The 22,338-nt window shown below is 45.0% G+C and overlaps 2 protein-coding genes across 3 annotated transcripts in view; both read left to right on the forward strand.

Annotated features, from left to right (window-relative positions):
- The window catches only part of LOC140247957 (lymphocyte antigen 6E-like), a 15,860-nt gene extending 9,053 nt beyond the window's left edge, over positions 1-6,807 (forward strand). The window contains exons 2-6 of one of the 2 annotated variants that reach the window (XR_011902789.1): positions 6-99; positions 1,692-1,811; positions 2,449-2,697; positions 3,701-3,764; positions 4,751-6,807. Coding sequence is in view for 1 of the 2 variants with exons in the window: in XM_072328183.1 (XP_072184284.1) it covers positions 48-99; positions 1,692-1,811; positions 2,449-2,606 (330 nt within the window). In the remaining variant the exon portion in view is untranslated. Of the gene's footprint in view, positions 1-5; positions 100-1,691; positions 1,812-2,448; positions 3,037-3,700; positions 3,765-4,750 lie in introns of those variants that run through there. The other variant, XM_072328183.1, reaches the window with a different exon arrangement.
- Positions 6,808-15,791: 8,984 nt separating this feature from the next.
- LOC140247956 (lymphocyte antigen 6E-like) lies at positions 15,792-19,560 on the forward strand. Its single transcript, XM_072328182.1, has 3 exons — positions 15,792-15,919; positions 18,708-18,827; positions 19,333-19,560. Exons 1-3 carry the CDS (start codon positions 15,868-15,870, stop codon positions 19,539-19,541), a joined length of 381 nt encoding a protein of 126 aa, XP_072184283.1. The 5' UTR covers positions 15,792-15,867; the 3' UTR covers positions 19,542-19,560.
- The last annotated feature ends 2,778 nt before the right edge of the window (positions 19,561-22,338 follow it).

Genomic DNA, 22,338 nt, shown 5'->3' on the forward strand with positions numbered 1-22,338 from the left:
CCCAGATAAGGGTGCTTTTCCCAGGCTGTGAAGACGACTGAGAGAAGATGAAAGCTTCTCTCCTCGCCCTTCTGGCTTTGTTCCTATGTGCATATCAAGGTAAGAGCATGGTTTCTACTACACAAAGAATTGTAGCATGTTGGAAAGTCAGAGAGGCGTCATGGGAGGGGATGTCTTAGTCCTTGTAAGGCTTTAGTACTTGCAGTGGAGCTGCTGAGGGACATGGAACTCCTTTAGTTTCTCAGATGGAATGTATGAAGGCTTGCTTATTTTCAGGATGTGTTTCTCTATAAACTCACGTACTACTGGATTTTTATGAAAGCAAGACCGACAAAAAACAATAGGAAGCACTTGCCACTTTTCTTGTCTGTGCTAAAAGACTTTCCAGTGGGTTTGTTTGTTCAGATGTTGTAAGACTGTGGTTATTTCTATATCTTGATGAAGTGCTCCAGCCTACAATGTATCCATACCTACATGCTCCTATCTCTTCCTGCAGCTAATGACACCATTTCTAGTGGGATAGGGTCAGATCTACATCTTCCTTTGTGCAGCTTCCTGATGAATTCCCCTACTGTCTACCCTACTCAGAGACTCTACCCAAGTGATTTCAGGGTCTTTGGAGTCAAGCTGGGGAATTAGGGAGAAGTTTGGTAGTCAGCTATATGGAATAAGTGTCTTTATGCTGGGATGTGTGTGTGGGTGGAGAGAAATATTTGCATCTTATTTGCATTACGGGTCTTACTGTTTATTTTACTGAGATTGAAATCTGAGCCCTATGTAAGTATACAGTCCTATATCCTCTATTGACAAAATATGTAAGCAACGAGGGAGAATAAATGTCAACCTTGATTTGCAGAGAGGAATAAGGTTTTCCAGCTCGTGGAAATTTGCCACGTTTTCTGCTGTAGAAAAAACACAATTTATTGGAATAGTTATTTCTGTCGCATTGTGGCCTAAGAATACCTTTCTGCTGTTTACCTTGGCTCACTTTCTAGAACAGTGATTTTTGCAAATTTCCAAGTGTTAATAAGGCCCAAGGGACAGAGAGATTGTCTTCAGCACCAAAATCAAGAGCACCTTAACTCAAGTTCGATAATGTAGGCAGTAAAAAACCAAAGTTTTGGGTGTCTTATGGGTGAATTCACACAGCTAAGAATTAAATGTAATACTCTTAATTGGTGTTTTAACACAGATTTGAAGACACTGAAGTTCCACCCAGAGACCCTTAGGGTGAGGACTGACAACTTCAGGCCATGGAGGTCTCAGTTAACAGGACCAACAAGTGCTAGTGCTTATGGACTAGTTTGGCTGTAGTCTTATTTTTCGTGTCCTCAGCAACTAGAAAAGGAGAATCCAAGCCTTGGGACATCCCTGTAGACTCCTACAGTAGGTTGTGACCTTCCCTGCTCCTTGCATCATATCAAACCCAGTGTCTTTGTCTCACTGTGCTGTATTTTGAGTGCAGGGCAGGAACTTCTATGCACAAATGCTTGCACCTGTGTGCATGTGTTGGGTTTAAATGTGCAAGTGTGCAGAGAGCAGAGTGAGTTGAGTCTGAGTCTTGCAAATCCATAGTTTTGCATGATGTGCATTTGAGGGGCAATGGAAAGCAAGTGGTAATTTTGCTACTAGGAGTAACAACATTTTGTCATCATCTTTCATATTCCAACTTCTCGTGTCTCCTCCTGCAGCAAAAGCCCTATATTGCTACACCTGTGAGTGGGAACAAAGCAACTGGAGCTGTCTGAAGGCTAAGAAGTGCTCAGACGAGGATGAGTACTGTGTGACGAACGTTGCTGCTGTAGGAATAGGTGTGTGCTGTCAGTGCACAGGGACTCAGGAATGCAATGTGGGGTTTTGGCTAGATTTATATGATTGCCCTTTGGGAATGGGTGAATTGAGGAATCATGGGGAAGGCATATCATGAGGAACATATGGAAGGCAGAGATTTCGATAGCCCAATCTGGCACTGCTGTAGTTAGCAGAGTTTGAAAAATTCCTTCCCAACACAGCTTGGGATCTTCCTTCTTGTTTTATGCCTGCATGGAAGAGGATACTGAAATAGGTCTAGTGAGATGCAGAAGGAAATAAAACCTGGCAAAATGCTTTCAATCCAGGCAAGAACATTCCTTCATGGAGCTTCATAGAGCTGGATTCAATATTCCTTGTGGATCCCTTCCACCTCAGGATATTATATGATTCCATGTATATCACCGTTGTACACCTAACAAAGTCTCAACATGAGGATCTATGCTGGGAAGTGCTGGATGCCCATCAGAGATATTAAATGGTCCTGGCAATCGTTGAGTGGGTGAGATTGGGAGGGTTCTTACTGACCATGCTGGTCCTCAGAACAGAAGGACATATTATTTCCTCTTCTAGAAGACTGAAGAGGTCTTGGGAAGTCCACATCACTAACACTGCTCTCCCCTTTCTCCTTTGATCAAGGTTCTTTGTCTTTCTGGAAGAGGATCACCAAGAAGTGCTCCAAGACCTGTCCATACCACAACTTCAGCATGGGCCTGGCTACCTACACCTCATTCTGCTGCCAGACCTTCTTGTGCAACCTGCCTGCCTGCCCAGGACCTAGGCTTGCTCGACCATAAGATGCTGGGGTTCCTGAATCAGTGTCCTTCACTTGCTCAGAGAAAAGGAATCCTGAAGGCCTGAAGAACATGGTCAGATTTCCCCAGAAGGGTATGTCAGGGGGAAGTCTTTCAATGAGAGTGTGATGTAGTACTGGAACAGGTTGCCCAGAGAGGTTGTGGTGCCCTGTCTCTGGATGTGATCATAGAATCATAGAATCTCAAGGTTGGAAAGGACCTACAAGATCATCTAGTCCAACTGTCCTCCCATTACCATTGCTACCACAGCACTGAGACCAAGTTGGATGGGGACCTGGGAAACCTGATCTAGTGGTTGACAAACTTGCCTGCGGCAGTGGGGTTTCAACTTGATGATCCTTGAGGACCCTTCCAACCCAAGCCCTTCTATGACTCTGACTCTATGATTCTATGACTCTATGATTCTATGACTCTTTGACTCTATGATTCTATGATTCTATGATATGGACACCATGCATGCATGCTAAGTAGATAAAATATTAAGGTTTCTGCCTCCTGCCTTGTCTTGCCTCTCCGTCTGGAGCTTCTCACTTGCTTCTGATGCCCGAGTTCCATCACCCCAGCAACTTGATAGAGAAGTAACCATGCTATGTCCTCTGCAGCTTGGAGGAGGGAGATGCTGCTTCTGCATGGTCTGTGACTCTCTAGAGGGGTTTCTCCTGCAGTCCTGCCTTGTCTTGGGTGCAGCTGGGTGTCACACAGCAAAGAGCAGCTTTCCAGCACTTGGAATAGAGGGTAGACCAGAAATAAGTACCTCTTGATGCCAATTCAAGGTCAACTGTACAAACTCACATCATGTCTGCTGGGGAAGGGAAATAGTATAAAATCCTGATCTTGTAATGGATCCCAACCACAGATTTTCTCCCTTGCCCCCTCTGTACAGCCTCTTGCTCCTGGTTCCCAGCTAGTGGCAGTGACATCCCTATGCTACCATGCCATTAGCAGTTGACATTCTTGTTGCTGTTGGCTCTGTTCATGATACCACACTTTTATAAAAAACAAAATGCAGTCTTTGTCTCTGCCTTCACTTCCATGGGCTCTCATTGGCCATCCTCTTTGTGTTGCCTTGCTTACAGCTGCTGTTTGAGCCAAGTGAATCAATTTCCCTGGATCTACCTCTTGGCAATGCATCGTCCTACAGTGAGTCATTCATTTGCCCATTCCTCAGACATCCCTCAGAGCAACTGCAGGGTAATGAAAAGTATTTGCAGCCTTTGGGTCAATCTGGGGAGGAACATTTAGAGAGGTTTATGAGAGAAGATTACAGATTTTTGAGTATTTCATGTAGATGTTTCCAGAAGCTGCAGAGAATGGAGGGTAAAAGGAAGCTGAAAAAATGAATAATGACAATGAGAGCTCAGGGATTCTTCGTTGCCAGAGGTGTTGCTGAGTGCCTTTCCCTCCTTCCAAGAAGCACTTTTTGGAGGAGAATGGAAATGCATGAACTTGGGTAAGTTGAGAGGGTTGAAGAGTTCTTCTCAGGTCTGAGGCTGTGATTTGGATGCTGAACCTTTACACCAACTCCCATGAGCAAAACAGAGCACATCTGCAGCCCAGGACTCGCTTCACAATCAACTCTCTGAGCTTTCAAATCTGCAAAGCGCTGCTCAGCCAAAGGATGATGCTCTGTGCTGTGTGGTGCTTCCAACCCAATGCTGGTAAACAAGGGGACAAAAGGGGCTTTGAGCCCTGCCCAGTGCATCTCCCTGGGGCCAGTGCCATGGCCTCTTCGGATGAATGCCTCCTTCTGAAGTGCTGCACAACAGCAGCCTTCAGAGATGCATGCTCTCTTTTATTAATCGACTTCTGCTTTTACTTTACCCTTACACCAAGCTGCAAGGGCAGCTCTCTGGGCTGAAGAAGCTATGCTGACCATTGCACCTCTCTTTACCTCTTCCTTTGACCGTGACTTTTTTTTATGCCTTAATTAGGAATTTGCTTCTTTTTTTATTTTGCCTTGAAGCAATCACAGCGCCCTCCTGTCTCTAAGCCTGAGTGCTCAAAAGCTCTAATTTACTCCAGACACAATATTTTCATGTAAAAAAAAAAAACCAAAAACACACACACACACACACAAAACTGACTTTGTTTATGTTTTGATTTGGTTTGGTTTTGTTTTTTTCCAGCGCACCGGAATTATTCAGCTCTCTGAAAAGAATCCCTGTTGGATAGACTCTAATAATTAATATTTCATTGCATTGGATTTATACGTCCTGTGGCAGCAGAGACAGTCCCCCCGCAGCCTGCAGGAAAAGACAGGATTGTTTTCTTTCCTTTTCCAGACCATTTTAAAGCAAAACTGTCTTATTTTGCTTGGTTTGCTTGCTTGGTTTTCTCTATCCTTTCTGCAGAAGAGCCTTCTATTACCCCACGGTAAATATAAGGGGACATAAACGTAAAGAGCAAAAAGCACTGCAGCTCTATGGCATCAAAATGTGACCTCCTTCCATGGCACAAAACCATCCTGGAGGAGCAAAAACTCCTCTGAGATGTGTGGGGAGAAAAAAAAGACATAGGTGCAATGTCTAACCACTGATTCTGCGCAGCAATTAGAGTTGATGGGGATCAAAGATAGATGGCAATCATTAGCGCAAGGATGAGGCTGTCCAGAAAATTACCCTGTGGATCCCAAGAACTTGAATCAGACTTTTGAAATGGGCACTTCACCAGTCCCTGCTTATCCAAGCACATGGCATCGAGGAGAGGAAGAGCATTTTGAGGTTGTATCCCAAAGTGATGGGAGGCACTGGAGAAAAGTGCATGGAAGAAGTGCCTAAGCACGGCAAGAGAAACACTGCATCCTTTCAGTGGCTGGAGCTGGCATGTGCATAAGCACAGAGGTGAAGAAACACACAATTACAGATGACGTAATAAATGTTTGTTTGCAGATAATAAATAGCAGTTTAAATACCTAAGCGGTGAGTCAAATAGAAGGAAGGGGAAGCTGTGACGTAACTGCTTTGGGGCCAGGTGGTTGTATGGTCAGATCTGCTGTGTCTGGTTGTAAACCTTCTCCTCCAGCGTCACAGCTGCAAACTTGCAGCCTCCAGCAGCCAAACCCATGCAATAAATTTAGCCCAAGCTGTGACTGTGTGAGCAAAGCTGAAAGAGTGCTGGAAGCCAACTCGAGCCATCAAGCCTTGCAAAGATTAGGGCAAATGGCAAATACAGGCAGTCAAGCCTTTCTATGGCCACCACCCACCCAAGCCAACAATATGAGTGTTAAGGCAAGCAGGAAAACCCCAAACCACCTTTCTGAAGAGCGGTTCCACCAAACTGTTGCCCAACTCTCTGTAGGGCTTGGTGTGTAGGGTCAGATCCTTGTTTCCTTAGTGGGGTGATGAGCATCACTGGGATGGTGGTGAGACCCTGCAGGCAACCCTGCCCATGGCAGGGGGCTGGAGATCCATAGAATCATTTGAGTTGAAAGGTCATCTTGAATTTAAAAGTCATCTAGTCCAACTCCCCTGCAATGAACGGAGACATCAACAGCTCTGTTGGGTTACTCAGGGTTTGGACCTGTCTGATCTTGAATGTCACCCACCACATCTCTGGGCAACCCAAGATCACCTAGTTCCACTGCCAACCAATCACCAAAATGCCCACTTATACATGTTCCTCAGTGCTGCATCTTCACACTTCCTGAACACATACAGGAACAGTGAATCCACCACCTCTCAACCAGTAGGAAGTGAAATAACCTTTGGGAAGTCACACCATGGCCTTCATTGGTGTGTCTCAGCTCTGGATGCGTCAGTTGAGTTTGTAGAGAACTTGAGCACTTTGGGGTGATTCCTCAAACGAGTTGCTTTGAATTACTGGTAAAATAAAAATAATGGCAGCAAAAAAAAAATACGGGGAGAAATAAAACTCCTTGTACTTATTGAAAGGAAGCTTGATAGAAGTCAACACGTTCCCACCAAACTTCAGTTTTGCGTTGGTGTATATTCAGTGATAAATGTCAAAAAAAAAAAAAAGGAAAAAAAGAAGAAAAACAATAGAAAATCACTTAACTGAGAAGTCCTGGATGGATTCCAACACTGAGAGCTGATCTAAGCCCACGAGAGGGAGCTAATGCTTCTGTACGGTGCCAGAGTGGCTACGGAATGCCTAAGCAATTTTCAAGGGAACAGAAACCAGCAGCTATGCAAAGGATGCAAGGGCTCTGCTGGAAACCACCCAGACTGTGTAAGCAGCCCTGGCAAGCCTCCAGCGTCTGCTTGCTCCCACGCTGTCGGCAGCAGGGGATGTGCCTCTGTTTGTTGGCATAGGGTTTGCTTGTTTGTCTCATACCAGCTCGTGGGGAGCTTGTTCTTGCTCTAGCATAGACTCATAGAATCATGACATGACCATAGAACCGTAGAATAGTTTGGGTTGTAAGGGACTTTAATGGTCACCAAGCTCCAAGCCCCCTGCATCATAGGCAGGGTTGCCAGTCAATGGACCAGGCTGTCCATAGTACCATCCAACAAAATACCCAAAGCCCTAAGCTGGTACCAAGCTCTGCAAGGTTTCAGCCCACAGGATATGGCCACTGGCTACTTGGAAATGGGGTGCAAACCTCTCTTCCTTCCTGTAGTGCTTTTGAGAGTCCTGAAAATTGCTGGACTTTATGCAGGGAACCTTCTTTTCTTGGCACCTGCAAAGTCCCCTGGCTTAGGGAGTGAAAAGAGGATCAAACGGGAAAGACCTGTGCCATAACAGTATCATAGAATCATTAAGCTTGGAAAAGACCACTACAATCATCTAGTCCAACTGTTAGCCCGTCACCACCGTACCCACTAAACCATGTTCTTCAGTGCCACAGCTCCACATTTCTTGAACACCTCCAGGCACGGTGACTCCATTACCTCCCTGTGCAGCCTGTTCCTCGCCATTCTTTCTGAGAATAAATTTCTCATCACATCCAATCTGAATTATGCATGACTCTGTCCTCTCTTTCCAATTTTCCTACACATTCCTTCTTTGCAATGATTCCTTTAACATCTTCTCCCCTCTCTAATACTCGATTCCACTGTCTCTCTCCATTCCTCCTTATCCATAGGGTTTAGCCACCCCCCTAACCCTTAAATTCTGCCCGCCTGGTGCTATGCAAAGCTCAGATCCTGCAGTGCTGTTCTGCTATAACCAATGTAACACTCATCCTCCCTGTCATGCAATGCAGAAATCTGTCATGGCAAAACCAGAGTTGCTCCCACGTTGCTCCCTCCTACAGAAATGCTGTTCTTTGACTCACTGTAGAGCTGAGGAGCTCTTGTTAGGAGCTCTATTAGGATCTCTCTCCCCAGCTTCCTCGTCACCATTTTACAATTGGAGGTGAGGGCAAGGGAGTGGACGTTGCTCAGTGTATGGGTTGCTTGGCCAAAGCATGATTTGGTGTCAGCAAAGATGCAAGTTGCACAGTCAGAAGCATGAGCTCAAACCTATCTGAAGGGATTCATGAGCCATTAGTCTCATGTCCAACCATGAGGATCTGGGTGGTGAAGAGTGGAGACTGCAGTGCCAGGACCTGTTCCCCGGAGATGATCCCAACAGCAGGATAAGATATAGAGTCCTGTGTCCTCAGGAAACCTCTAAAAGCAGTGGGTGAGAGCATTGGTGTGGGTGAGGAGGGCAGAGTAAATGCTACAGCAGAGAGGAGAGCAAGGAGGAGGCTTGGAAATGTCCTCCACCCTAGAAAACCTGGGAGACCAGCTTATCTACTTCTTGCCCAGCTCCCAGCAGGATGTCAGCAGTAGTGACAAGGGAGGGCATTGCTTTGTCCCCTCTCCACACCTTACAAACCTCTCCTAGTGGCTCTGTTTCTCCTTTCCCCACACTCAGACTTCTTCACTGTGTGGGGAAAAGCTGCCATGCTGTTGGATTGGATGTAACTGCAGGTTGATGCTGCCCCCAGGGCTTGTGGGACTGATGGATTCAGAGAAAGCAAAGCTTGAAGAATTGCTGAGTTTTGGGGAAATTTAGAGGGCACAACTATGTTGTGCATCCCAACTCCTGCACATGCAGTAATTGCTCACTTAGTATGATGTATCCCTCCCTTTCAGGCCATGCTTCTCTGGGGAAATGAGATGGAATGCCCCGTCCTTGGAGGCATTCAAGGCCAGGTTGGATGTGGCTCTGGGCAGCCAGGTCTAGTGGTTGGCAACCCTGCACATAGCAGGGGGGTTGAAGCTAGATGATCATTGAGGTCCTTTTCAACCCAGGCCATTCTATGATACTATAATTCTATGAATGGATGGCATCAGAGTAGAACTTTGTCCCACCAGTAGGAGTCCTTGGCAGTGGGACATTAAAGATGCTGTGGCTGTGGTAGTGATACCAGAGGGCAATGTCAGGTGTGGTGGATGGGTCAGAAAGGAGGTGCCCTGTGAAAGCTGTGCCTGGAGAATGAGAAGAGAGTTTATGTCTTCAGAACAGGTCTCCAGGGTTGAGGCCATGGCAGAGCCGTTTCTATTAGCTTTTCCTTCATCCTACATCCCTTTTCAGACTGAACAAAGAATGGTCAGGCATTGGAACAGACTGTCCAGGGAGGTGGTGGAATCACCATCCCTGGAGGTTTTCAAGAACTATGGAGATGGGGCACTGAGGGATGTGGTTTAGTGGGTACAGTGGGGATGGCTTAGGGTTGGACTTGATGATCATAGTTCTCTTTTTCAACCTTAATGATTCTATGATTTTAAAGTTGAGTTTTCCTCTATAATGGGGAGGCAGAAGAGAGCAGCTGTGAACAAAAGCAGTTCCTGATGCCAAGCACTGTGTTTACAGCACAGAAATGGGAGGGTGTTTCCATGCCCCATGCAATCAGAGAGTGGAAAACTTCATAGAGTTTCTTTTCCCATCAGAGATCCTTCTTCCTTCCCGCTGCCCTGCTTGTGCTTTGGGCTGCAAAGGAAAGCAGCAATTGCAGCTGCAGCAGCAAAATCCACCTCTCTACCACGCCAGTGATTTTGGGCATGGTTCTCAAATTGGGAATGAGTCAAAACCCAGTACCCAGTGTATGCAGTCAAACTGGGACAAGTTGTTCCAACTATGCCCTTTTCTTGGCAAGCACAATGGTGTCTACAAACCCGGGGTGGTATTTTCACGCTGCTATTGCTCCCTGGCATGGTGTAGGTGGTTTTTTTGGTTCCCATGTCCTTCCCAGGCTGTCATCCATGAGGTTTTCAGAGTTTTTGTTTGTGCTATGTGACTGGCGAGATGGGTTTTGGAGGGGCTGCTCCACCAATAGATGGCATGGATTGTGTCAAGAGAGCTGCTCTCCCCATAACCTGGAGCATCAAGGATGAGGGTGAAAAACCAAAGCCTGGAAAGGCTGCAGTATGCTGCAAAGGCAGATCAGTTCCTTTCCCTCCCTCTGCTTGACCACCAGTGAAAATATGCACCATAAAACCATATTTTTTTCCATGATAATAATAAAATAATAATATATAAAAAAACAAGCACACAGCTCTGACTCTTTGGCTAATCCTCCTGGGAAAATACCCTCTTGCTTGCCCTGTTAGGCATACGATCGTGATCCCAGATATCCTGCTGTTTGTTTCTCTACCCTTCTGAAAACACACCTTTCGAGTTGGGATGGTTTCAGCCAGGATGTTTCCTTCATCCACTGCTCCTCCACCTGCTGTGGGCTCACCTCTTGCAGAGATAGCTCTGATCTCCTTGCCCTCCCTGTCTGCCTTTGAGGATGCGGTTGTGGAAGTTTCAGCATGGCTATTATCCAAGGTGTGATGAGTTTCTAGATGTAATAAGCACCTTTTTCTCACCATGCAACTGGGGTTTTGATGCCTTTCTGGGTGAGCAGGAGAGGGCCAAGAGAGAAACCGGAGCACCCTGATCTTGCCATGCATGTGCTGAATTTTCCCACTCTCAGCTGATTCTCACTTTCCACCCTCAGTTGGATCTCACCTGCAAGAATTCAGAACCAGAATCCATAAAACAAATGAACTGAAGACACCTTGTCTATGGAGCTCATTACCGCTTTCCCCCAGATGGAGAAAGGAAGTTTTCTCATTTCACTCTCAGCTCTCATTTAACCATGGAAATTTTAGCTGTCAGGGTTGCACGTTGCGCAGCAGAGGATATTTCCAGCCCTGAAAGAGCCATCACTCAAATCATTGGATGAGTCAAGAAAATTTAAAAAAAGAAGGAAAAAAAAAAACATAAAGAAAAAAACAATTTTGCAAAGCATGACTGTTTCCTTGCCTTCTGGGGAAGAAGGGGATGTGTGGCATTCTGGGTGCCTTTATAGTGGGTAGATAAGGGAAATTATATTTCTGACAGAAGGTAAATGGACAAGTACAGCGTGACTTTCTGATGTCCCTGTGGAGGCTCTCACAAGGCCAGCTGCTACCACAGCTGTGTCACAGATGAATTTCTCTCACATATCCCTGGCCTGGAAGCTCCAAATGACTGTTCCCTGCATCACCATTTGACTCTAGGGTCTTGAATTTTTGGAGAGATGAACCTTTAAAAAATCCCACTTTCAGGGAAATGCAATGACAGAATTATCAGGTGAGCTGTGTTACAAGTGTAGCCTCAATAAACCTGTCTAAGATAATGTCTCTCCAAACACAGTTGTGGCCAGTGGTGTCCTCCTTGGAGAGGCATTAATTCCTTAGAGGGTATCCCAAGGGATACCCTCACCCAGAGGGTGGTGACACACTGGAACACATTGCCCAAGATGGTTGAGGATGCCCCATCCTTGGAGGCATTCAAGGCCAGGCTGGATGTGGCTCTGGACAGCCTGGTCTGATGGTTATAGCAACCCTGCACATAGCAGGGGGGGTTGAAACTAGATGATCATTGAGGCTCTTTTCAACCCAGGCCATTCTACAATTCTATGATATGATTATATGATTTTTCTTTTTCACCTCTTTTTCATCCCAGCCATGCTTCTCCACTTCCTTTTTCCTTCAGACCCTAGAAAACTCCAGTATCCCCCCTCCTGGCTATCGAGGTCTCACCACCAACAGAAACCTTGGCTCTGAATCCAAGAAGGATGATTCATACCCACAGCCTCTTTCCTTTACAAACAGGGTGGTGACCTCCAAATTGCTTGCAAGGAACAGTCTCATGTGAGGGCTGCTGATTGGGGTGTGCCCAAACTGTGTTGATAGTCTGATGGTATGGATAATGCTGGGCTTGTGCCATGTTTGCTACTCTGGATCGGATCCTTGAGCCAGGACGTTGATGTGGATGTGAATCAGGGTACTTGATCCCATCACTGAACTCAGTGATCTTAGTGGCCTTTTCCAACCTTTATGATTCTATGCTTCTATGAGTTGTCTGTTGTGTCCCAAGCTGATGGGGCTGAATTATCTCTCAGGACCTTGGAGGTTAAAGGCATGTGAGAGAATGGTTTGGGTAGCTTCTTGACTTGTAGCCATGGCCCCAGTAGGCCTCATGTTCATAGAATCATAGAATCATAGACTGACGGGCTGGAAGGGACCTCAAAAACCACCTAGTTCCAATCTCCCTGCTTTAAACAGCATTACCATCCACTAGATCTGGCTGCCCTGTGCCCCATTCAACGTGATCTACAATGCTTCCAAGGATAGGTCATCCACAACTTTGGACAACCTGTTCTAGAGCCTCACTACTTCTGTTACTCAGCTCTTGTGACCAATGGCAAAACCTTTGGTGACAGTCAGCTGTCATGCTGAGATAAAAGTCTACCAAATTCAAATTGTTTTCAGACAGACAAGGTGAGTTTGGGCCAGTCCTGTGCTTCCTAGCTGGAGGCTTAGTAGCCTCCACTATCTGCTATAAGACTGTCTTGAGGAGTTCTGTCCTGTTTGGAGCCTATTTGTTCTGTTTGGAACTAGGATGAAAGGTAATGGCCTTAAATTCCACCAGGAGAGGTTCATGTTGGATGTCAGGAAAAATTTCTTTCCTAGAAGAGTGATAACAGGATTTCCAGAGAAGTGGTAGAGTCCCCGTCTCTGGAGACATTCAAGAACCATGGAGATGTGGCACTTGACCACATGGTTTGATGCCCATGATGGTGAAGGGTCAACAGTTGGACACGACAATCTAAGTGGTCTTTTCCAGCATTAATGATTCTTTGATTCTACCAGTCAGATGCCTCTACACTTAAGTCTGTTGCAACTGCAATGAAATATGGAGCCTTCCCTGACCCATTAAGGAGGGAGGAGAGGACATAATCTGACCAGCCTGATGCTATCTGGGGTCAAGCTGGACTGCTTGACCTGCATGCTCCAGCTGCATGATTCAGGCATAACATGAGCACAGCTCAAAGCTTGCGCATTTTCTTCTTGCCCCATGATCTCTCCCATGTTGTGCAGTTTGCAACAGTGAGCTGAAACGAAGAACTTCTGTGATTGGAGCCATCCTCCAGAAAGGAAAAAAGGAGAAATCCGGGGGAACTGGCAGTAAAGCTTTCTCAGACCTTGACATTTGTTACACGTATCCACTCCATCGTGCACAGAAAAACACTCTTTGTCCATCTGCGCTTACACAAAAGGGGGACAAACTTTGCACAGTGTGCTCCCAAGGTCTGGCACAAACACACGTGCTGACCACTGCCAAACAAGAAGTGGGTTAAAGTTTCTTCCTTAAAACTCTCAAGCTCTGTTAATTTGTTACACCCTCCATGGTACCAGGTTGGCGCCCACCTAGCCCACTTTCTGCTCTCCCTTCCCCCTACCCCCTTTGTCTTCTCCCTACCTTCTCTTCCCCCCCCCCAACCCCCTCATCCTCCCCAGCTTTTTTCCTCTCTTTGCTTTTATAAACTGAGCTTCAAGACATACTTGGCCCCTGTTGGTGGTACTGGTGGGAGCCCAGAGCCCTGGCAGTGGCCCTGGGCGTGACTGCAATAACAACACCATGCAATAAAAAAGCATGGTTTGAGACATAGCCAGAACCCCGTCTGGGTTTGAAAGCTTCTGCAGTTTTCTACTTCAGGATATAGGGATAGGGGCCAGGTGATGTTCTAGTTGCCTTCTGCACCCTGGTTGCCTGCAGGACACCCTGTAGTCTGATTGCAGCTGAGATTTGTGGAGCTATAGAAAATGCTCCTCAGACCCTGAAGGGATGTGGTTAATACCCAAGCAGCATCTGCACAAAACATGTGCACAGTGATAAGTAATGCCACCATAGGGGACACGACCAATCCTTCCTTCCCATCCCATTTTCCTACATTCCCTCTGACCGTCTTTAATTATTTCCCCACTCAAGATTTGTCTGTTCACTTTGATTTATTTTGCTTTGTAACAATATTTCTCAACTCTCTCTTTCTCTCTTTCCAGTTCCGGCTGAAATATTAATCTTGTTTATTATTATTAGCCTTCTCTCTCTCTAATCTATTTAAATGCTTTCCTACATTTCTACTTCCTACAGCCCATTTCTCACTTGTAATTTTTCTGTTCAGCTGCACTGTGCTTTAACAGTGTCATTTATTTACTGCTCATTTATTTGTTTTAATTTCAAAGCCTTTCTCCTTTCTTGTTGTGGTCTGTGTTCATGCATTTCTCCTTTCTTCCTGCTGAGGATAAGCATTTCTCTGCTTGGTTGGCTCCAGGAGGGGCCGGATTAAGAGCAATAGTTCAATTTATTTTGTCATTTTCGATTTCTTTTCTGGATTTTCAGCGTAGACAGAAAGGAAAGTTTTTACTTTCTATTTCACTGCCGGCCAGCTGGAGGTTGGACACTGTAAGTAAAACAAACATGTGGACTAATACTTATCCTTCCTCCCCCCACACTCCAGCAGATTGTATTTCCTTCCTGATAGCATTCATGCATGTACAATGTCTGGTGCAGACAGTATGGCTGTTTTACAGATTATTTCCTAAGTATCATTGCTGCATTAGCTGTCATGTGGGACTCACACAACCTTGCTAAAAGAAGAGATGATTAAAGATTCATGCTCAAGGTCAGGGTAAATCTAGAAAGAAGAATGGAGGACTCTAAAAACAGGATGCTTCCATACTGTAACAGGCAAAAGCAGAGAGAGAAAGCACTGGGGTTTGAAGGAATGGGGAATTGTACATAAGAAGTACTGGGAACAAAAGAGAAGTTGTAGAGGTTGGGCAGGAAGCCATCTGCATAGGATCCTGAATATACAGACTGTGAACCAATGTGTTGGGGAGTGATGTGGAGAAGAGAAAGGACAATTGGATGCTCTTCATTCTGTTTCCACATGCTCCATGACCTTAAAATCTTAGAATCATAGAATCATTAACGTTGGAAAAGACCTCTAAGCTTATTTAGTCCACTGTCCACCTACCATTAAACCATGTCCCTAAAACCCCAGAAGGAACTGTCCTGCTTCTGAACTCCCCTTGGTCTTTTCTCTCTCTGAAGATGAAGGTTCCTGGTCTGACGAGAGATCTCCCCTTGGCCAGCACGTGTTTCATTTCTTTCTTGTTTTCATTTCTAATCATTCCCAATTTAACTCCCACAGCTGTTCCCATTCTCTTGCCTCCGCTGCATGATGTGCATGTGTGGCAAGAGGTGACAGTGTGCTTGTGAGAGCAGGAGGAGGGAGCCTGGATGGACTGAGGAGGTCACCAAGGACTGGAAAAACCTGATAGAATCCATAGATAACAACAAACATTGTTGCTTGGAAACCTTAAATGTTTCTGGAGGGCAGAGAAGCAGAGCAAATAAAAGCACTGGACCCCATCCCTGCTTGAGCCCTTGAGAACCTCAGTGACGGTCTCCAGGCACAAACAGTTGTGTTGTGGGAATGCTACAGTACAAGGTTTTTCTGCTTAAAGTACTTTTCTCAGTCCAAGCGGGTTCATTCTGAAGGACTGTGGGCAAGCCAGTGAAAATCCCTTTATTTACCTATTCTCCCACTTTCATTATGACAGATATGAATCTGTTCTGTTGTGGATGGAGGATGCCAGATGATTCCTCTCATGAAAGCAATGAGCCACACCAGACTGGCATAGCTGCCTCAGCCTTGCTCTAAGTTTTGTGGCTCAACCCTATAGAGTAGGAAGGGACTCCCATGTCTGAATCATAAATTGTTCCTCCAATTAGCCCTGCAGACGTTGGAATAACAGATTGGATCGGAGTGAGAGGTAGAAGAAATTGCTGTGTGTGATGGGTTATTTCCTACGCACAAACACACCCAGCGCTGATTCCATATTATGGGCTGTCACTCCCCAAAACTTCAAATTGATGCAATCAGATGAAGTCAAAGCAAGCACAGTCCCAGTATAAAACCCTTCGATGGTGCATCATCCCACACTGTGCGGGCTCTGAGGGTACAGCAATCATGAAGGCTTTGCTTGTTGCCCTGCTGGTGGCAGTCCTGTGTGCTGAGCAAGGTAAGGTGCTACAGAGGCTGGGGCAGCCAGGTGGAGAGGATGGAAATACCAGAAGAGAAGTTAGAGATAATGCAAGAACAAGAGGATTTGACTGCTTTTGCTGCGATTGATGAAGTCTTTGTAGTGCACTTTTTCTTTGGTATTCCTTACTTCAAACAATATTTAGTGAGGTTGAGTCTTAGCCTCTGCTTGAGCTCTACCGAGGTGCTCATACCCCACAGAAGATGAGCTCATCACTTGTGTTTCTCTCACTCTCAAGTACTGTGCTCCGAGCACCTGAAGATACGTACATGAACCAAAAAATATGCTAAGAGTTGAGGACCATCAAGCTAGCCAGTTTGTTTGGATAATGCTTTCAGACATAGGGTTTGATTTTTGGGTGGTCCTATGTGGAGCCAGAAGTTTGTCTTGATGATCCCTGTGGGACCCTTCCAACTCAAAATATTCTGTGATACCATGAATTAAGCTGGGCTCATGGTTTTGCCTTCAGTTTTCTTTTTGTTCCTGAATGAAACTGCTGGAGTTGCTGATAAAGATAACCGGGCTACTGTTGAGGCTTCATCTTCTGCCAGCGTTTCACTTTATTTCCCACAATGGCACTTCAATTAAGAAACTAGGTTGCTGGCAGATATTTGAAAACCCAAGAGCTCTTTGCTCACAGCTTTGATGAGCTTTCTTAAATGCCTTAGAGTGAGTGCATGTGTAATGGGATCCACAATATGTTGTGCTTGGCCCCTTTCAAAAGGACGTACAGATATGACTTGATAACTGCCTTGAGATAATCAAATGAAAAAACCGCAACAGTTGCTCACCCTGCATGTTTGTAATCCCAAGGAGTACTGCAAGCCTTTTTGCACTGCTAAGGCTATTTCTGTCTGCATTTGCAAAGCTAGAGCTAATGGAGGGAGGGTGGAGGCCAAACATAGGCAAAGCTTCATAACAACTGCAGTGTTTTAAGTGGTTTCCTGTCTTGCGTTAGTGAAAGAGAGCGTGAGTGCATTTCTCTTGCTTTTGCACATGTACTGGAATCTCGGCTCTGAAGGAAGTGTTTTCAAATAGCTATGTGTGATTTATCAGAGGAACAGATCAAGGAGGATGAGATGGAATGAAAAATGTGGTAACATATTGGTCAGACAGCAAGTCTGGAATTGCTCTGGCACGGTACGCAAAGGATATCAATCCACAGCTTGAGTCAGGGGACATCCAGAGAGAAAGGTGGGAGGCTCAACCCAAATGATAGAGAAGCACTGAGTGTTGATGAGTCAATTAAAAGGAAGTTGAAAGAGCATCTGGGTAGGTTTCAGAACAAGGTGATCGGTCATTTGGTGAAGTTAAAAGCTCCAAATCTGTATGCAAGGCACCTGAACTCCCTGCAGCGTAGAAAGGTAGGTTTTTCTTCTCTGACCTGGGGGAGTTTGGGCATAAAATGGCTTTTTATTTTCTTTTATAGCTGCTTCTGGAGTTGTCTAACCAAAAGTTATGGGCAGGTTCAAATTTAGGGATGTGTTTGAATCAACTGAGCAGCTGGGCTTCAGAGAATAGTGGAAGGAGATGAAAAAAACAGGTTCAAAATCAATTGAAAGGAGATGCTCTGTGTAGAAATAAGAACTTAAGAAAGCAAAATAAAAAGAGCTAAAGTAAGGAAATTTTGGTCTAAATGAAAACCCACTCTGGGTTGCCAGTTTATTACCTTTGATCTGGAACCTTCAATCATTGGGGTTTTGCCATGCAGGTTCTTGTAGTCACCGTTCCTGGAGGTGTTCAGGAAAAGGGTAGATGTGGGACTGAGTGGCATGGTTTAGTGGTCATGGTGGGGATAGGTTGATGGTTGGACTTGATGATCTCAGTCAATCAATTTGCAGCTTTACTATGATTCTATAATTCTAACCAGGGGTGGCAACGGAGCAGGCTGCCTTTTATATCTGCTCAACTGCCTCCTTCACCTCTGACCAGAAATGTAAGGAAACTGTCATGGAACTCTGAACAGGGTGGAAAACATTTTTTCATTCCCAGCAATTGTGAACCAACCTTCAGGGAACACAATGGCACACGCCTGTGCTTCTTGCTTGGCCAGGTGTCAAGCTTGGAAATTTGACTCAATTTACTACAGTTTTGTTCAGAAATAGATATCCTTCCACCTCCTGTCTTCGTAATTGCCCTGGCTGAGACTTGCTTTTAATGTCACGGAGGACATGCTGTTCGAGGCAATGGTGGAAATAATCACTCCATTGTTCAGAGCAGCCTCTCCCAGGGAACACCCTTTAACGTGACTCTCCTTTGCAATTTAGCTCACAGAGGTATCATAGGCTTTAATTAATTTGTGTCTGTGCAATGTTTTGCAGATGCACTCTGAAAATACTAAAAAAAGACCCTAAGCTCTCAGCCGAGAACGGCACTGGTTTATCTTCCCCTTGCCCAAACTGCACTATGCTAAACTATACCAGGTTCTGCTTCTGCAGTTTGGCTGCCAACCAGGCCAGCATAAAACCCGGGAGAGATGGAGCTTAGTCTGGAGGAAAAGTCACAGGAGAGCACTGCTCAGCCTGAAAAATGTGTTTTCAGATTTAATCACCGAAAATCTGAAGTAAAGAAAGAAAACTTGTTTTCTTCTGTTTGTTTGCCTTTTCTGCTTCATTAATCAAACCCAACCTCTTATTTCACTTGCTGCGAAGACTCATTTGTAACATGTACCTTTTATTTTCCGAGAAGGGACATGGCTTTTGACACTTTCTTCCCAGAAGTGTGTTGCTAAAGCCACTGATGTGTGTGTCATGAATGCTCTTTCCAGCTTCCTCCTTGTTTTGCTACACATGTGAAAATGAGCACTCCAACTGGAACTGCCTTAAAACCTACAAGTGTGAAGACCATGAGAAATACTGTACAACCACATACAGTGCTGCTGGGTTTGGTGAGTACTCATAACACATCAAGAATTATGTTTTTTGTCTCCAAGGATGGAGATGGGCAATAATTTCTTCAGGGCCGTAGTTGATCCTGTTGGAAAGAGTTGATCACAAGGGCTTGAGGCTCACATCACATCATGGAGAACACAGATATTTTCATGAGCAGATCTCGTTGCTTGATCTGGAAGCTCATACCCATGCTTTGTGACATAAGACAGAAAGGGGTTAGTCATAAGGAATGTAGTTTTAGAAATTAGATATGCACAGGCAGTGATTTTTTGCTGTCCCGAATGAAGCATGGCATGGATTTCTATCAAGGACTTTCTAGTGTTGTCCACTTGATCCAGGTTGTGTGAACTCTCACCCAGTACTCATCAGATCTGCTAATCTCTGTTATTCCTGCATTGCAAGTTAAATTCAGAGCATTATACTCCTCCCATTTTCCTCTGGTCAGAACTTGCAGGGGAATCTTACTTCACAACTCTCCTTTCTTGTCTGTTTTTCATCCAGGCAAAGACACGGGATATCGCATAACCAAGAAATGTTCTGCAGACTGTCCTGAGACCAACGCAGACTTTGGAGTGGTGGCCATTTCCACCAAGTGCTGCAAGACCTCCCTGTGCAATTTCAGTGGTGCCAACAGTGTGAAACTGAGCTACGCCGTGATGTTCCTGGGAACAGTAGCCAGTTTGATCTGTGTCATTAGGGCAGGATTGTGATGAGGGTTGGGGGTGGGAGAAGACATGGCAACCCAAGGGCCTACACATGTTCTTGCCAAAAAGATTAAACAATGTCATTTGTCATAGACCAAGGTCTATGTTATTCTGCCTTTTTTTTTCCCAACACTTTTTCTTTTTTTTTTTTTTTTTTTTTTTTTTTTTTTTTTTCAGATCTGACCCACAAAATGGGTATAGCTCCTGGTTTGGTTTTTCTTTTTCCCCCTTATTGTTTTGTACTAATTTCCCCCAAGAAAGCTATTTTGATTGCACATATGTGACAACTGTCAGACAAAATAAAGATTTATGTTATTCTAGAGACTGTTTGATATATCCACACTGAGAAAACAGCTCTGCTTGAAAGGGCTGCAGCTTGAATCTCTACATCACATCAAATTCCTTTTATTTTTTTAGTGTCTGGGAGTACTCTCTTGGCTGCCTTTCTCCATTGACTCAATTGCATCCAGCACCTCAAGAAAGACACTCCATAAAGCCACATGTTCTGCCTGATCACTCAGAGCTGATGAATGAAGGTGTCAATGTGGAAAGGTCAAAGCCATTTGTGTTGTTTCCACTGCAAGCTGGCACTCGTAGTGGCAGAGAGGACTACAAGCACATGGGAGTGGGGGCTTGGCAAGTTGCACTCTTGGCAGCGCTAACAAGTCATACGATCACTGCAATGTGGATGATTTCACCTCTTAAAATGGGTCAAAGTACCTCCTCGAGATGCTGGGGATGTTCAAGATAAGGACGGTGCTGTTAAGAGTTCTCCTCATTGAGAGATGGCCTCTGTGGCAGCTTGGAGAAGATTCTGGTTTGGTAGTTCAGGAAAAATTTCTCCTCTGAAAGCATGGTGAGATATCAGAACAAGCTGCCCAGGGAAATACTGGAGTCACCATCCCTGGAGGTCTTCCAGAAACATGGAGATGTGGCACTCAGGGAGATGGTTTAGTGGACACAGAGGGAATGGGTTGAAGGTTGGACTTGATGATCTTAGAGGTCCAACCTTTATGATTCTATGATTCTAAATGATTGCTCATGCCTACAGGGATGGGAAATGGGCAGAAAGAGCTTAGAGAGGCGGCGATGCCTGATCAGATGGGGTGATCTCTTCTGCTGCTGTATTTTGAGGCTTGGGAATGGGAGAGATGAATTGGAGATCCCAGAAGAGCTCTCGGAGGAGCAGAGCTCTAAGATAATGGAGATGGTCAAAGGACATGCACTCCTGGAGCAAGAGGGTACATAATTCCTAGTGGAACACCATGCAGGAGTCACATTTTAGGAAGGCTTAAATAGAAGTAACACCTGGAAAAAAAACTCTTGCTTGCAGCCCAGCTGGGCTGGGGAGTTCTGCTCCATCAATGCTCAAGGCAAACTGCAAAGGGCATGAACTTTTCTGCACCACGGTGAGAAACCACAGTGCTGGCTGAAGGCTGTGAAAGGCTTAGTCACTCCGTAAAGATTTATTTTCTGGGCAACAAGAGTGTCCTGGCATTCCTTGTAATATGAGATGGTCCAGCTGAAGTGTTGTGGCATTTCTTTTTTGGAAAGAGAAACAGAAACTTGGCTTTTGCGCTTCTCTTTAATCTCTTTCCCCATCACTTTTCCCCCGTATACTAACCGCATTAATTTCTGAAATGATTCTTAAGGCTTTGGGCCAACTGGAAAATCTATAAACAACATGTGAATTAGGCACCATGGTTAACTTTAAATTTCAGCTTTCGTTTCATGAAAAAAAATAAATTAAAAAAAAAATACATGTTTTCACCAAAATAAAGAAATTATTCATCCTTCTCCCATGGCAACTTCAACTAGGTTTAGAACAAGAGGAACAAAGCAAGACAAGGGAAACACACATCCCCCTCACTCTCATTTAAATCCCTTGCTTCTCTTTCCAAGATGTTCGGGAATTTCATAATATCTAAACACTTGTAAGCTGTTAACGTTCTCTTCTCTTTTGCCTGGGTCCTTCTGTTGACCTCTTTCTATCGGCTAGGATTCTTTTCAGTCTGTATCACCTGGTATTGATAAGAGTTGCAGTCATTAACATCAGAGACATACACGGTTGCAGGAGCATGCAAGAACCCTGCAACAACTCCTTTAAAAAAATACACTCTCTCCATCTCCAAATCTCAGCAGCTTGCAGGAGACAAGACATATTTTGGGTTTTGCTTGGATGAAACTACAAGGGAGGGAAGGGGAAAAAAAAAGTGCCTGGCAAATCTGCTATTTCTGTACCTGTTAATGGATGCTGCTGGCTGAAATAAACCTGAATGTGGGCTGCCTCTGCAGCGCAATGTACAGGCTGCAGAATGACATTGCCTGATGGCTGGAGCACCCTTCTCTGCTGTTACCTCGAATAGTCTGCAGTAAAAGTTGATTCGCCAATAAAGATGTATGAAATCTCTTCTGGATTGGAGATAATAAACTATGTCAAGGAAATGAGGGCTGCGGTCCCTGGTATGGAGGATGCAAGCTTCTGTTTTCCTCCTGCCTGGTATATTACGAAGGCATTGGCTTTCCTAGGCCAAACAACACCCCTCCTTTGAGCTTCCTTGGTTAATTGCTGCCTCTGTTCCTGCTGAGTTTCATGCCCTACCGATTGAGAAAGCAGAAATTTCCTCACCTTAGTCACGTAAGCCTCCATACTAGCAATATTTCTATGTTCAGTTTACAAGACACTGGAAAGACTTACATCACCTGAAGAACAGGGCATGCCTTTCCACTGAGATAATGATTGGAGGTGGGTCGCAATGGAAGATCAACCATCTAGTGGGAGGTGGAAATCTAAGCAATTTTG

This window comes from Excalfactoria chinensis, chromosome 2 (assembly GCF_039878825.1).
Source record: "Excalfactoria chinensis isolate bCotChi1 chromosome 2, bCotChi1.hap2, whole genome shotgun sequence".
Classification (NCBI taxonomy): Eukaryota; Metazoa; Chordata; class Aves; order Galliformes; family Phasianidae; genus Excalfactoria; species Excalfactoria chinensis.

Bases quoted from the DNA above. Each gene is read 5' to 3' on its own strand.
- LOC140247956 (XM_072328182.1), top strand. From the start codon at position 15,868: ATGAAGGCTTTGCTTGTTGCCCTGCTGGTGGCAGTCCTGTGTGCTGAG. The intron at 15,920-18,707 runs GTAAGGTGCTAC...TGCTCTTTCCAG, and splicing joins AGTCCTGTGTGCTGAGCAAG to CTTCCTCCTTGTTTTGCTAC. The intron at 18,828-19,332 runs GTGAGTACTCAT...TTTTTCATCCAG, and splicing joins ATACAGTGCTGCTGGGTTTG to GCAAAGACACGGGATATCGC.